General features: G+C 37.2%; 1 protein-coding gene across 1 annotated transcript in view; it reads left to right on the top strand.

The window, feature by feature from the left end:
- Positions 1-15,655, top strand: part of LOC114935010 (putative G protein-coupled receptor B0563.6) — a 39,057-nt gene that overhangs the window by 3,438 nt on the left and 19,964 nt on the right. Inside the window, exon 2 of the mRNA XM_029307754.2 lies at positions 12,844-13,609. Within this exon, the coding sequence (XP_029163587.2) occupies positions 13,393-13,609 (217 nt within the window). The 5' untranslated portion in view covers positions 12,844-13,392. The remainder of the gene's footprint in view (positions 1-12,843; positions 13,610-15,655) is intronic.

Below are 15,655 nucleotides of genomic sequence, written 5' to 3'. Positions count from 1 at the left end.
CACATGCATAATGTATACAATAGCAGGGACCATAATAGCGCGGACCAGCGATAAGCTAATAAAGTTGGGGCCGGGGCTTGTTAACGTACCTTTTTTTATCGCGAGAACGTGCCCCATCGAGAGCGTAATTATTACTATAGCGGCGCCACGCCGGAGCGATTTAATCGCGGCGTCAAGCTGCAACTTGCGCACCTCAGATAATCTTAAGCGACCCTCCTCCCTTGTTCGAGGTTCCCTACCTCCGTTTCGTGTTTACGGCTATTCGAAATCCGGCCACGATTCGCAGTGGGCGGAAAATTTTTTCTCCTCCTCCGCACGATTCCCTCCGCGTCGAACTTAAATTAAAAATGTTGGCGGACGCGACGTGACGTAAATGAAAAAAAGCGTATTCCACTGACGACATACGCGGATGCGTCGTACTATCTGGATCTCTTTGATACTAGTAATATTTATGAAGAAGAAGAAAGGAAATATGATAGAAATTCATAATGATATGTCGAGGTGATCTAAGTACTAACGTCATGTGCTGGAAAACAACGGGGAAGCAATAAAGGTTGATTAGAAACCTCGCGAGGGGTTGCAATACTTCCGACGTGACATTGATGCATTAATAATATCGATGTGAAAGAATTGAGTGCGACAAAAAATATCGATTTGCCGACCGAGAATCGCATTTGCCGGCTACAAGTTATACTTTCTTCAACATTTATTTACGTTATAAACTGGATTAATTAAATTGCGTAAAATAATGATGTTATTTTATATATTTTTTATTATTTTAGTTTATTTTGTCTTTGACAATAATTTCATTCTTACAGTTAGTTAAATATTACCGAGGTAGCTAAAAGCTAAATATTAAATGTAATATAGAGCAAAAGGTAATTTAATTTTAATTCTAATCAAAACATTAATATTTCTAAAAATTTTAAATCTATTATAATAACAAAATTAAAACAGATGACCAAGGAAAAGAATTCAACAATTTTAATTTTTGTTCAAATAATAGAAATATAAAAATTTAATGGAATAAATTTTTCTGTCAATTGCTATATTAAGTCGTTTACTTTTAAAAAATTAAACTATAACTATTTTCTTTCTTTTATAATTTTACGCGTTACAAGTTTTTTGTTTTTAATTTAAACTTTGCAATAGGTAGAGATACATACATTTCATTGTTGGCAACAATAACTACTGTTAAAATTGCGCAACTGGTGCGCGAAATAGTCTTCTTTCACCAAACCAAGATTTTCCAGATGTCTTTTATCAGAGTGAAAAATATTCCGTCGCTCCCGTAATCACGTTTTACCCGCCATTGAGGATAATTGCCCGAAGTTTTCTAAGCAGATCTAATAAGAAATTTCCGGAGGGAGTCTCGGCCTTGCGTACCTAATTAAAAACTAAATTTGCTAAAATTCCTCTGCGCCAAGCAAAATTTTGGTCCTTCCAGGTTTTTGCACCCTTAAACCGAGGTAGAAATGAAAATTCTCAATTAATTAATTATAGAAGAAAAAATAATTTATTTATCAAATTGATCTATATCCAGTATTATAGAATTTGATATTACATTTCTGATGAAATTATTCGCAAGTGACTTACAACGTTTGTCAGGTAACAATTTTCATCCAATTTTCGTCTACAGCATAACTACATTTGTCGCCTACAGGAAAATATTATGCTAAAGATATAACACCTGATTTTGATGGTAGGCGAGGATGACACTTTAAGAGATCCAATAAAATTCCTTTTCTTTACGTTCGACACGTATATTCAAATAATAGCGGAATACCTTCTATCGAGGAATGATATTTTGCGGTAAATTTGTGAGAAAATCGAGTAACTGAAATGCCGATCAGCTGCCGATTGATATGTGTATAAAGGTGGCACATCGTATCAATTTTCGAAATTTAATCAATAATACGATAATTAATACGATATTTAATACAATAATTTCTTTTTATTTTTGAGTCACGCGTTCTATAATCGTGATCGAATCCTTTCGAGGAATATGAAGCAAATATTGCGAGAAATGTGATCGTCACGAGGGTGAATCTCCGCAGTCACTTGAAATAAAAGCAAATAAAATTCCCGCACAGCGTAGGGCTGATTTCCCTTATTATTATTCTTGTAGTGCGTTATAGAATATTACGGACAGAAAAATTTCGATACGACGGTGGAAAACTCGTGCCTAGCTTGTCGAATCTGTTTATCAATTCTAAAATTCCATCGTCCATAAATTTTATTTTACGGCTAAAAACATGAAAGAAGAGAGATATAATCGGGTTTAACACGAGAAATCTGTGTGAAAAATAAATTAAAAGCGTTAAAAGCGTTTTCCCAGCCGGGCGCTTTTTTCCTCCACATTTAAAATATATTACCAAACCGAAAGTTTTTAGAATCCATTTATCCGTTTTTAACGTTTACAAGACATCAGCTGTTGCAATCTGAATGCCGGATGAGCAATAAATTTTATTACTCCGATATGCTCGTCAACCGCTTGACAATTTTCAACTGACGCTACTACTTGACCCGATAATACGATACTATTGACTGGCTTTTAATTGTAAACAAGAACTATAAATTTGTTTAATTAACACGGCCATTACCCACATGACAGTTCAGTTCGCGCGTGGCTTTTCCTATATCTGTCTTGTCATCCTTCTCTCTCTCTCTCTCTCTTGCTTTTTCATTTCTCTTTGTGATAAAACATGCGTCAATTCGCTCGTGGAGACTTTATCGTTCTCAAACCAGTTGACACATCGATCCGCTAATGTATATTTGTTAAATTGATCGGAACACAAACTACCGCGTCGCGCGATCGCAAATTGATTGATTTTTTAAATAACCGCGCAATAGAGTGATAAATGATATTAAACAAACGTCATATATATAATAATGAATCGTTTCGAGAGCGATATATCTATTTAAAAGTCGAGAATACTCGCTACCTTTGGATAAATGAAACTCTCAGGCTAAAACAAACAGCGAGAGAGAGAGAGAAAAAAAAATTCCTTGAAATATAAGTATGTCTGTTGAATAGACATCTCTTTTTGAAAAAAATTCCGCTCTTGGATTCTTCTTACTTCTTTAAGTTCACAAAACTTCATTTCGAGACAAGGCGAGGTGAAATGAAGTTGTATTACGACTAAAATAACGCTTTTGGTCGGAAGTGAGAGAGAGAGCGCCTTGTTTCCAATGTTTCTTGAATATGCAAAGTTGTTTGAAATTAAAGATTTGTTTCTTTGCCCTCGGCATAATTTAACGCTGATAAAATCCGAAATGGAAACTCCCGTCATCCTTATTTCACGCGAATATCGCGCTTTTTTGTTGGCATTTAAAATTTTGCTACAAACAGCTGATTGCAACTCGGAAAATCGGCTACCCCGATCCTTTCAATAAGAAACTTATTCATTCGGACTAGAGACGAAAACGAGCGTCCTTGGCGTTTAGCTAGGATTTGTTTGTTCAAAATGCTCTTAGCATGCAAAACAAAGGGTCAACTTTGCTCTCGCCCCGCAGCGCAATTAGTACTTCCGCGCGACGAGGAAGTTGTAATCGCGTTCGCGAAACCGTTTGCTAGTTTCGTCCCAACGCGGCGAGGCTTTTCCTCCCCGAGATTTGCGGCACCATCCTCGCTTTTATTTCCCGCGAATATAACGTTCCCATTTTCGTGGCGAATAATTTCTCGAGCCGACGCGGCGCGAAGGTCATCGCAGTCGCCAACTTTCGTTTTATAACCGATAATTACTTAAGAAACACGAATTTCTCAAATTTCTTCATTATGCCATCCCCTATTTTTTTGCGAGTTCCCGATCGAATTACGCGAACGCTTCCAGACTTTGTTCGTTAACGGATTAATCGCAGCTTCGGATGAAGGAGCGAGAAGAAACATATTCTTTTCTTATATATATAATTTAACATTAATCCCGAGGAATTATCTCTCAGACATACCAGTGTAAGCAATCTAATAAAACCCCTGATACAAACATTTTTAATCTCTTATTATTTTATCATTTCAATATACGAAATTTGTTCAATAATATCCTAAATACTCTTAATCAATTTATTTATTCAGGAAAACGTTTAAATAATAGAACCTTCAAGCGAATGTGAGAAAAAAATATATTTTTTAATTAAATTTAAGCAGTCAATATCTGAAAATTCCGATGAAAAGAGAATGTTAGATTCTAAAATTTATTTGATATATTATACAAGCACAAAAAGATTCATGAACCAGACATCAGACATGACACATTGTAACACGTGACATATTTCTAACATTATTAATTTCGATAGGATATTAATATGTAATAATAATAGCTGTTAAGATATGACTTTAGCGAACTGAGATGCGTTTACGCGGACAATTTCGGAGGAGAGCTTGACCTCCCGCTTTACCATAATCTGCGCTTTCGCATCTCTGCCCCAGATGCAGCAATTGTCACGGCACGGCGTCTTAATGATTTCCGCGTCGCTCTGTCTGGCGCGATGCGTAATCATCCCGAGTCTATCTAGCATTATTGATACAAGCGGAGAACAAGCGCTCGTTAATTAGCTCTAACGACTTTCCGGTCAGTGACTGCTCGAGTGATCGCAATTTATCGCGTGCAACTCGCAGTTGTACATTTCTCACAGATACGTATCTCGGAGAATTCGACGGTGTCTTCGCCAATTACGATGTAGTGGTTGCGAGAAGGCACTTACAGGGAATCTCGAAAATCATCAATTCTTCTAGGAGAATTCAGAATCAGCGATGTCGTTTCAACATTTTAATAATTATTACAATTAATAAAAGACGTAAAAAACTCTCAAGTCACCAGATGAAAATTAAAAAATGGTAGTAATTTAATCAACCAACTCTGGCAAATTAAGTGATATTTATTTAATATTCGGCCATGGATTTCGGCCCTTATCAAGTGCTACAATATATAATAATGACAATTATTAGAAAATTAAATATTAAAAAGTAACAATTTAACTGTAATAAAACAATAAATATTTCCACACAATAATATGTAAACCTACCTAAAACCTAACTTTTTATTGAAAAAATCTTAATCTTTGATCTTAGAATGTGACAAGATATAATGTGAATAATTAATTACAATTAATAGACAAATAAAAAAATTGTAATAATTTGGACGCAATAATCAGCGAGTTTTACTTATTTCATTAGTATTAATATATTATATCGAAGACAGTGATTACATAAATTAGTTAAAAAATTAAAGTATTAAAATTTTAGACGCTAGCAGAATAATATTAAATAAAAAAGCGCGAGCTATTTCTAATGCATGCGATATATCACTCACAAGTTTAGAAGCTCGTAGATGATCTTTTTCGACGAAATGACGGACGTTTTGCGAGAGAGGGAGATACGAAGAAAGGATTATTGATGATCGACGTAAGACCGAATGTGAACGTCATCGTCCTGTCGTGAAGGGAAGAGATTTTATGATATGCGTCTGATATAAAAATGGATCTCGTTATCTCGGTTACTATCGCGACATAATCTTTTCCTCGCGGTGTAAAGTTTATCACGCCGTCCATTTTCACGTGTCAAATTCAGCGGCCACCGTTCTTCTCTCCGTCTCAAGAAAACGAGAGAAAGAGGGACTCTGCACGTTCGATCAAGTCTCGTTTTCCCAGGTAAGGGAGCTCTATCATGAGAACGCGTGTCCGAGATATATCCAGGATCCTTGCAGGCTCTTTCCTCAAATCCTCGTAACGGATGTAACGATCCACGACGGTATAACCGCCATTCCTGTCGCCAATCGTTACCGACAAGTGGCGGAAAGTGTCTTGTCATAAAAAGGGAGAAAGATGAAAAATGGAGGAAAGGAAACGAAAAATCGCTACTACCGATTTAACCTGGCCAAGATCCTGGATGATTACTTTGCTTTTCATGTAACGATGATGATTACGATGCGATTATATACGAGACAGATGCGTAAACCCATTTGTCGATTAAACGAGCGCGACAGGGCTTTTTATACGCTGACATCGATTTTAATTACGCTATCGATAGCTCGATAAGCACCCCATAAAATATTTTTCACCCATATCCTGGCCGCGCCGACCTAATTTCGTTACCTGCGATAAAGTTTAATTATATCTCTAGAGAAGGAGAGAGAGAGAGCGCGCGCAGGTCGTTTAAAGGGAACAATAATTTAAATAATTCATCTCCCAGGGAGTCTAGTCAATTCTAAATAAATATTCAGTTCAAAATGAGGTGTCTTGTTAGACGATTGTTTTATATATTTATAATAATTTCAATTTTTTTAAAATTGTGTTAAACTGTGAGAAGAGGCGACACAAACGCCTATGGATATTAAGAATTTCTCGCTTAATAACGAAGAAATAATCTACGGGATCCAACATCATAAGATCACATTATGGCGAATATTTTTATAAATATGACAATTTGTAACACGCATAAATTTCTAACAAATTCTCGACTCGAATTAACGGACTATTAGTAAATTTTAAGAATATGATGTTTTTTTTTTGTAAGAACTATAAATTACGTAACACTGTTATACTGAAGAAGACCGCGTGCGGTTGAAACGTTTTGTAATTTTAATATATTGTGTATGAAATAAAATTTAATTAGATACATCTTAAATATTGCTCGATAAGTTGGCCTCTTTTGAATACATTTGCTGTTTTATACAATACACGAGCGAATAGAAAATTTTAATTGATATTCTAAATAAAGAATTCTCGAAAACAATACAGACATTGCTTCAATATGTCATACGTCGCTACATTAAATTCGAGAACCCCGAAGGGGGGCAATAAATAATGAAAATTAACGGAGGCATTTTGCGCGGGGAATAAATTCGTTAAAGAAATTACGCAAATTAAAAATTGACGTAATATGCAAATCGCACGGGGACGTAGTCGACGTAATTGAAGTGCACGCGCCAATAACGCGTAATTAATTCCATGTATATATATTTCCGTCGGCTGCTACGTGCGAGTTTTGCAAACGAGTTACATGATAAATAATGCGCAGTATGCATGAGAATAAATTAGATCCCGTCTCGCGTGTTGCTCGCCCCGCGTACTTTTCGCGATAAATCTTCTTTCCTCGAGACTCTCGGGTGTCTGATCCTCAACTCGGAAGATAAATTTCTATCTTTGTAATACGCGACATCGCGGTTTATTCATACCGCATAGGAAAGACTGGCTCTTAGTTATCAATTACCCGCGACACGTTCACTAGTTTCTTCACTAAAAAATAAAAAAAAGAAGAAAAATCAGCTACAGGGAGAAAATGTCAAGAAGCGCCCGCAGTTTCGTTACCAGTGAGATTCAACAAGCTCTGCATAAACTTCGATCTTTAGAATATTCCATCGTATCTTTTACGTCATCATTTTAAGTGAGTAATTATTGATGACAGACTGTAAGAAAATATATTGGTCAAATTATCATCAGAATGACATCAGATGACATCTGTATAATTTAAGTGTATTGGACACCCTATGTTATCTTTTGATCGTGGGTATATGTTTAATAAAAAATTATTTGAATATAAAAATAAAAATTATGAAATTGCTGTTGACATTTAAGATGCATTTATCGCCAAGTGTGTAAATCGGAGCAGAAATAAGAAAAGAGAATTGAATTCAATACTATCGAAATTATTTTGAACTGCTACAAATCTAAGATTACAAAAAATCTTCTTCGAAGAACGAGACAGAGACATGCAAAGAGAGAGAGAGAGAAAAAAGTTTGGAGTAAAATATATGGTCAAATTATCATCAGAATGACATCAGATGACATCTGTATAATTTAAGTGTATTTGACACCCTATGTTATCTTTTAATCGCGGGTATAAAAATAAAAATTATGAAATTGCTGTTGACATTTAAGATGCATTTATCGCCATGTGTGTAAATCGGAGCAGAAATAAGAAAAGAGAATTGAATTCAACTCTTTCGAAATTATTTTGAACTGCTACAAATCTAAGATTACGAAAAATCCTCTTCGAAAAAAAGAGACGTGCAAAGAGAGAGAGAGAGAGAAAAAAGTTTGGAGTAAAATATAGAGTAAAACGAAGCAAAGTTTTGCCGCGGGGTGAGAATGTCATGAATTCTGTACAGGACCTATGCTAATCCAGCGAATGGCGCGAAGACGCGCTGTAAAATCGGCTCGATCCGTTCAGTCGCTCGGTGCACCTCGTCCAGGATACATTCCGACGATTCAGGAGAGACGGAGACGTCCTGGGCGACGTCCCCGCGGAAGGCGAATGCATAATGTCTGGCATGCCCGAGTTTTGCTGCTGCGTATTTTAAGTCACAGCTGCCGCGTGGATTGAGGAGCGAGAACGGGCAAGTGGGGCTCCAGAGAGAGAGGCCTCCTTCCCTCGGTGCAAAACTTGCGGGAGTTTGTCACCCCGTCGCGAGACACAGTCGTGCACGTGGTCGAGGAAATTGCAAAGTTTCCTGCGGGACTTTTGCGCCACATGTCAATTCCACAACGCGGCTGTTCTCCTCTATGTTTCCCTGTCGTATGTATTATGCCGAAATATTAACTGCCACATATTTGTTGACTTCTACACTTCTGTGGGTCTACATTTCTGTGCCCTGTCTCTAGTTTCTTCAACTACGACTATCCGTATAATATTAATCAAAATGCTCGCGTCTAGAATTTGAACGATTGCAGTTTCTTGGTACGCGCCTCTTAATATTTTCACACCTCTATATAGGATGAATGGTAACCACCGATGTCTTTGATAACGCAATTCTCATCGAGACTGAGAAAAAAGAGAGAATGGATGACAGCAAAAAAATATAAAGAAAAGAAGAAGAGGAAGAATAATATATTGAAATATTAACACGTGTTTGCTTGTTACATCGATTAAATATGTTATACTTGGCTTTTTTCCCTTCGTGTACATAAAGTGTTGCACATTATTAATAAAGTTAGACCAAGTTTGAAGGATAAAAGAATCGAAATCTAACGGAGACGATGTTTTTAAGTTCTTTCGCAAAAAGATCTCGTAAAGAAATCCTTTTACAAAGTAAAGTGCATGCCATCTTCTTCTTACACTCACCCTCGCGTGCCGCTGTTATTCCGAACAGCTCATGATTTATTGCCGAGATATTTTCGCAATGCACGTGACGGCCACGTGCCGGCGGATAACAACTGACACGTGTGTATACGACGTGGATCGAATTGCAACGTTTTAACGTAATGATCATAAGCGCTCGTTCTACATCGTTATGAGACGCGTGCCACTCACACACTATTTTATATCGTTTTGTAGAATTTTTTAAGCAAAGATTAGCGATATGATACAATAAGTCACTTCTGTATCTATGCAACTGCAAATTGTGTAAGTTTATTAGGATGTAAATAAAAGTTCCTCTCGCACTCCATCGAGAGAGAATTATTGACAATTATTTTTCGTATTTTTATTTTAGTTTGATTAGAGATAAGAGCGAAAACGATCATGAGGATAAAATTCACAATGCTCGTTAAGCCAGGGAATAGACGAACAATCTCATCAGCACGCAAAAAGATTTTGTCTATCGCTCTTTCTTTTTTGTCCTCATTGACTTTTTCTTGACTTCCATCTGACAAGTCGATTTTATGAAAGCGCTGCTCTTCTTGACTCTCAGCGGGCACATTTTCATTCCCCTAAGAACACATCAGGTTGTAAAAACCCAAGCTATTTCTTTTTATAAAACTTATATACGTCTTGAGACCTCTTATGATAGAAAACAAATTATTCATCCAGAAACAAGACCCGAAAAAATCATTTTATTTCTGCATAGACTCTTGTGTATTAAGTATTGAAGCAGAGTGCAAATGTGACATAAAGTACCTTAAAAGGGAAGCTATCTGTTTTTAAGATGATATTTAAATATTTCAAGAATTTCCTGCACAAATTTTATCAATTGTAATCACGTAAACTTCGCAGGCGCGCGTCAATTTTTGAATATTTATCAAGCATTATGTTAATAATATTCTAATACAATATTCATGTAACGTAATTGTAAGGGAAATAATGTGTCAGAATTATTCATCGGAGTCCCAGCCATCAATTCTCGCTTCTCAAAGAACATCAAAAATCTTAAAGTATAACGCGTTTGTAATTTACTTAAAAATTTCGTCACGTTCTCCTGCGAGTTTCGGGAACTTGCGAGCGCGATCTCTTCTGCCCCATGTTCCATCAGCCTGGTCCCGGTGCAATTTGATGGTCTACCGATCTCGAGTTTACAGCTTATACCGGAGGAACGAAGTCTATTACACCGTGAACTCGTCATCGTCCTCGTCGTCCTTTCGGTCGCGAACGCGCGATCGACTCGAGGAAAGATGTTATGAAAGATTCGCCGGGGCTAGGCGAGGCTAACGCGTCTCGGTTAAGTGATCGATAAGCTATTCGTGAAACGGCAGGAAGCACACGCGCGCTCTATTTGCTCTCGTCGTTGAGTTTATGATCTCGGAAAGGAGTTCTCTCTCTCTCTCTCTCTCTTGTGCCGTCGAGAAACATTTGCGAAGCAAAGCATAAAACGCGCGCGGATTTGCGGAAGGTTATCCCGAAGTCGGGGTCATGGATTAATCACGGTGATCCCTCGTACACGAGGAAGCTCGAGTAATCTCCGCGTCTCGGCGAACGATCTAGGTTTAAACAGTTATTCTTGAGTTTATTACGACGGACAGTCGATTATTTTCGCATTTTAAATCAGGATACCGCGCAGAAATTCTAAAACATATTGACGAATTAATGCACTCTAATCACGATAGATATAGTGTATGTATAAAAGAAATCGTAAAAATCTTTTCTAAAATAGAAACTATTAATCAAGTGATATAGATTAGATGAAATGATTTTAATGTCGAGGTGGTTTTTTAATTTTTGCGACGCATAGTTATTAAAAATCAAAAGAATAATTTAATTAAATTTCAAAGAATTAATTAACTGGCATACAATAAGTAATACAATTTTATAAAAATAATATTTAGCAAAGTTTTACGCATTCTAAATTTATACAAAATAATAATCGTTAATTACTTTTACATGTTAATGCGTCGATCTTATATTATTTTCAAGATATCACGCAGAAATAAATATTTGCGAATTAGAAGATCAAAAATCAAGACGATGAACGATAATTAAACTTTAGAGAATTAATTAGAAGACGCACAATGATTTAGTACTTTACAACTTTACTATGAAAATAATGAAAAGTTTTTGACGCCCCAAAATATAAAGTAATAACTGTTGAAAGTGTATGTATTTTATAACATTGCCGCGCATTTAATTCTCAGTGGCGACACACAAAAGGGTTGTTAAGCCGCTACTAACCCCAATTGCCGCGGATGAGCCTTTTCTGATCTTCACCAGACTAATCTACAACGCGACGGTGAAAGTCTCTCTTACAGTTTCGTTTACGATTCTCGAGGGTTCCATGACTTGGTCTTTGTCTCGACTTGAAAGGAAAAATATTTCTTTTTCAATGAGAATGCCAACGATAACTGATATTGTTACACAATATTTCAAGTCTATATGTAACGATATAGTAACAACATATTTTCCATTATTTCACAAATATTTGTATACCCTTAGAAATTTTTTGACGAAAAGAGATAAGGGAAACTTAATACAATAAAAAGCCGCACGGGCAAAAATCAGCACGATAAGAAATTGAAAGGAATTTTTTCTTTTCCGCTACAGAAAATCGATCTAAACTCTCCGTGCAAACTCGGGCGCGGCTCCCAAAAACTTGCGGAATACTTCTTGCAGGAAAGTTTCCCGGGAAACGTCACCAAAGTGAAACGCGAGCCTCAACTTCGCTTCGGTCCGTCGCGAACTTTACGAAAACGCGCAGCCGAAGATGCATTTTAGTATTTCACATTGACGGCGAATCAATGCATAAAATATATATATAGGGAAGATACATTAGAGCCGTATACAGACTACACGTAAAGCGTTTCCAAGATTATATAATTATTCGTTTGCGAACTTGGTCCCCTTCGTCGTCAGCAGGAAAATATTTTAGCGCGGAGAGTGAATTCGTAGGGGAAACGAACGTCTTGAATATAAACTGACTTACCGCGAGGGGAAGGAAAGAGAGTTTGTGGTACACGTTTCTCGGTGAGAAGTGTCGCCGGAGGGGGCCAATTCGGAAAGGGGCTGCCGGATGGACGGGAGCGCTATCCATTTTCGTTCGGGGTCTGAATTTCAGCCGTTTCCTGAACCGCAAACTCTCGAGATCCGGAAGCTCTGGAGAGTCGGCCACTGAATCTAAATCCGCGCTGCTAAATCTGCTGCTGCCAGCAACGATTTCCTTCCTGCAACGAGACGGCTCCGCTCGTCCGTGGATTTCTTGGTCTCTCCAGAACCAACGAAGAATCACACCCCAAATCCGCTTCATTAGCGTCCCTTTAGCGCGATAGAGGATGTTCGATTTTACTTCCAATCATCTCGCATTTTCATACGTCCCACAATTCGGGAACATAAAATACGTGGAATACGTGATAGGATAGATAAATCTCTTTCGCTTTCCCTCAACAAATAAATTTATTATATTCAATAATATTTCTAAAATTAAATACTACGTGTTAAACCGAGTTTCAAAAAGAATTGTAGAGAGAAAAAAATGTAGAAAATCAAGAAAGAATAATAAAATTTTGCCTATTTCTTTCGTTAGACACTAAAAATTTATTCAACTCAGAGTAGAATATTTGATATGATAGAAATAAATTGCGCGAGTAATTTTTCAGCCGTAAGCACAGAATCTCAGCTATAATTTTTCAAACGCAGTATGAAGAAATAAATATTGTTGCGGCAAATATATTAGATTTGTGGCATACATACCTGTTTGTTTTCAGGATAGCGTGGAATAACGCAGCTGCCGCTCGAGGATGGCGGCGTACAAATTGTCAGGAAGAACACGTTCGGATTCCTCGGTGAAATAAGCAGTCGCAGATATCGGGAGTAGTAAAGCCGCTTATTCGGGCCGACAGACTTGTTCAGAACTCTCCGAACTTTCGAGGTGCTCTCGTGGCAAAATGAAACTTTTGTCGCACCTGTTGCACGACAGGTGTAGTTTTGACGGATGTTCCTCGACTGTAATGTGAAACCCGCTTCGTGATTCGTCGAATCGGTCCAACGATTTCGCTCGATTTTAATTTTCAGTATTAATATTTTTTTCAGTATTCATATTTTTCCCGAGTTCGATTCGCATGAAATGTCATCGATTCGCCACGTCGCTGGAAAACTTGGAGAAATCGCGATCGCTTCTTCAAGCTAAATGCGATTTGTGTGGACGAGATGAGCGAGATGTGCGGATGGTGGATGAACGAAAGAGTTGGCGATAGGACGGGAAATCTTATCGCTAGTTGCGAAAGGTGTTGAAGAGAACTAGGGAGAGCGGCAAGATGGTGGACGTGTTCAACATGAGTAAGATTCAAAATATCTGCCTGTTGCCGGAGCACTCGGACATGCTGGAGGATCCTCGAACGCCGACTTTGAGAAGGATCAGTTATGGCATCGTGCTGCCGACCATTTGTTGCTTCGGCATCATTGGAAACATCTTGAATCTCGTTGTTCTCACAAGGAGAAACATGCGCGGCACCGCTTACATCTACATGCGAGGTGAGCATTTATCCATTATATTATCTATTTTTTCTTTTTATTAAAGCCTCGTTTTCTCACGTTTCTGTATCAGTGAGATTTTTATTTACTTGAATTTTTTTATTATCGGAGAAATAATTTTTAATGACCAAAAAATTGTCTTTTTTATTTAATTTCTAATTTAAAAATCAGTTTTTATTCTGTCATAAAATATATTCGATTTTTTCTCGACGATAAAATAGAAACAATCTCACAAAGAGTAGCTTTTTGTTGGTAACGTTTTCTCTTAAACAAGAGAAAGAGGCGAACAAGATGCATTGAAATAACAGACGACGGGAGAGGAAGAAGCGATGCCATTAGCAGAGCGCGGTGTAATAGCTTCTAATAAAGTTATTCCATGTTTACGTAATAGCGGGACAGGAAGCTCGATTGCATTACTTTCCATAGCTGTGCATTATCGGACACTCAATAGCGCGTGCGTTCGACTGCAGCATCATCGTTAATCGTTGATTATCCGCAATTTTTACAATTGAAATAATTAAGTACCTGAAAAAATATATAACGGGGAAAAAAATTATTATAATACACGTCATGAATTACGTTAAAAAAAAAATACGAGAATTTTCTCACAAGTGGATTTATTGATTGTCGTGACTATAAAAGACGAGAGTATTTGAATATCGGAGATGCATGCAATTCCGCGTGATGTAAATTGAACGATCACTTGCGCGTCTTTTCTTAGCGTCAACTTTATTTAAGAAAATTCCAAACGAACTCGTCCTCGATCCGTCCTCGTTTTAATCTTCCTTTGCTTTCGAAGAAAACATGTACTCTCCATTCTCTACGAGGTCAAAGAGCTCGTCCGCATTTTGTAACCGGAAGCAGCTGTCAGAAGATATTTTCCGGTGCGTGAAAAATTTAACGTTACACGAATTAATGCGGCTTCTCTTCGACCGGAAAAGGACGAGCATTACTCTCAATTAACCTTCCGATCGTTACGCCCGTTAATTCTACTATTTCATCGTGACACGGTCATCAATATTCATTGTCGCAATTTCGCGGGACAACAACACAATCGAGTATATATTCCATTTGGAAACGCAGGTTCGAGCACGAAAAGCGCTTTCGACTCGAATCAAGTTAAACCGGCTTAAATCTCATCTTACTCCGAAAATAAACAGCGAGATTCCCGAGCTGGTAATTAACGCGTGCGGTTGAAATTGAAGTTGGCAGTTGCCTCGTCATCATAGAGAGAGAGACGCGATATATCTTAGATATTATACCGCTGCGTGATTATAAACTGGTAAACATCGCGGTTGCGCTGAATACTGAAGACGCCAGGTAGGCAAGATTATTTTAATACAAGGCCAAAATAATCGGCGTCTTCTTTCCCGCTGAGATTCCGAAACGCTTCGTCCTCGACGACCCTAGTTATTTTTTTGGCGTCGCGCCATTGTTTGCGACCGCGAATGCCGCCCACGATTTCGTCCATTAACCGCGTTTCACCCTTATTAATAGCCTCTTCATCGCCTCCGTATATTTATATATAGACACTTTGCAAACGAACAGTGCTATTGACATTGAACCTGTTGCCATGATAGTCGATATCGATGACTTAATTTGTCTTCAACGTAAGTAGAAATTGCTGGAAAATTGAGATAAAATACATTTTATACAAAAAAAGAGAGAAGCATTAAAAGAAATGTGTAAATTTTGATTTAAATAAATGGATAAATAATATTTTTTCTCACAAATATTAATTTTTAATAATACAATTAAGCTGAAAAGTTGCAAATAATAATATTAAAACAGAAGGCTAAATATAATTCTAAATAATTACTAATAAAAGTGCATATATTAATTTGGTAATTTAATTTCTACATCTCTGCTCTTTAATTAAAAAAATGATCTTTAAATTACCGACAAAAATATCTTTAAAAAAAATCAACATTTTCTAATCGCAACTCTTTTCTTTCTATATATACATATACATATAATTCAGAATCGTGATATAAAACACTTAGCTCCTTAATTTATTTTTCAATTCGGAGAGTGGCGGAGATAAAT

Source organism: Nylanderia fulva, unplaced genomic scaffold (assembly GCF_048542155.1).
Source record: "Nylanderia fulva isolate GAGA-0341 unplaced genomic scaffold, ASM4854215v1 Scaffold35, whole genome shotgun sequence".
Classification (NCBI taxonomy): domain Eukaryota; kingdom Metazoa; phylum Arthropoda; class Insecta; order Hymenoptera; family Formicidae; genus Nylanderia; species Nylanderia fulva.
This window is presented reverse-complemented; position numbering and strand designations above follow the sequence as displayed.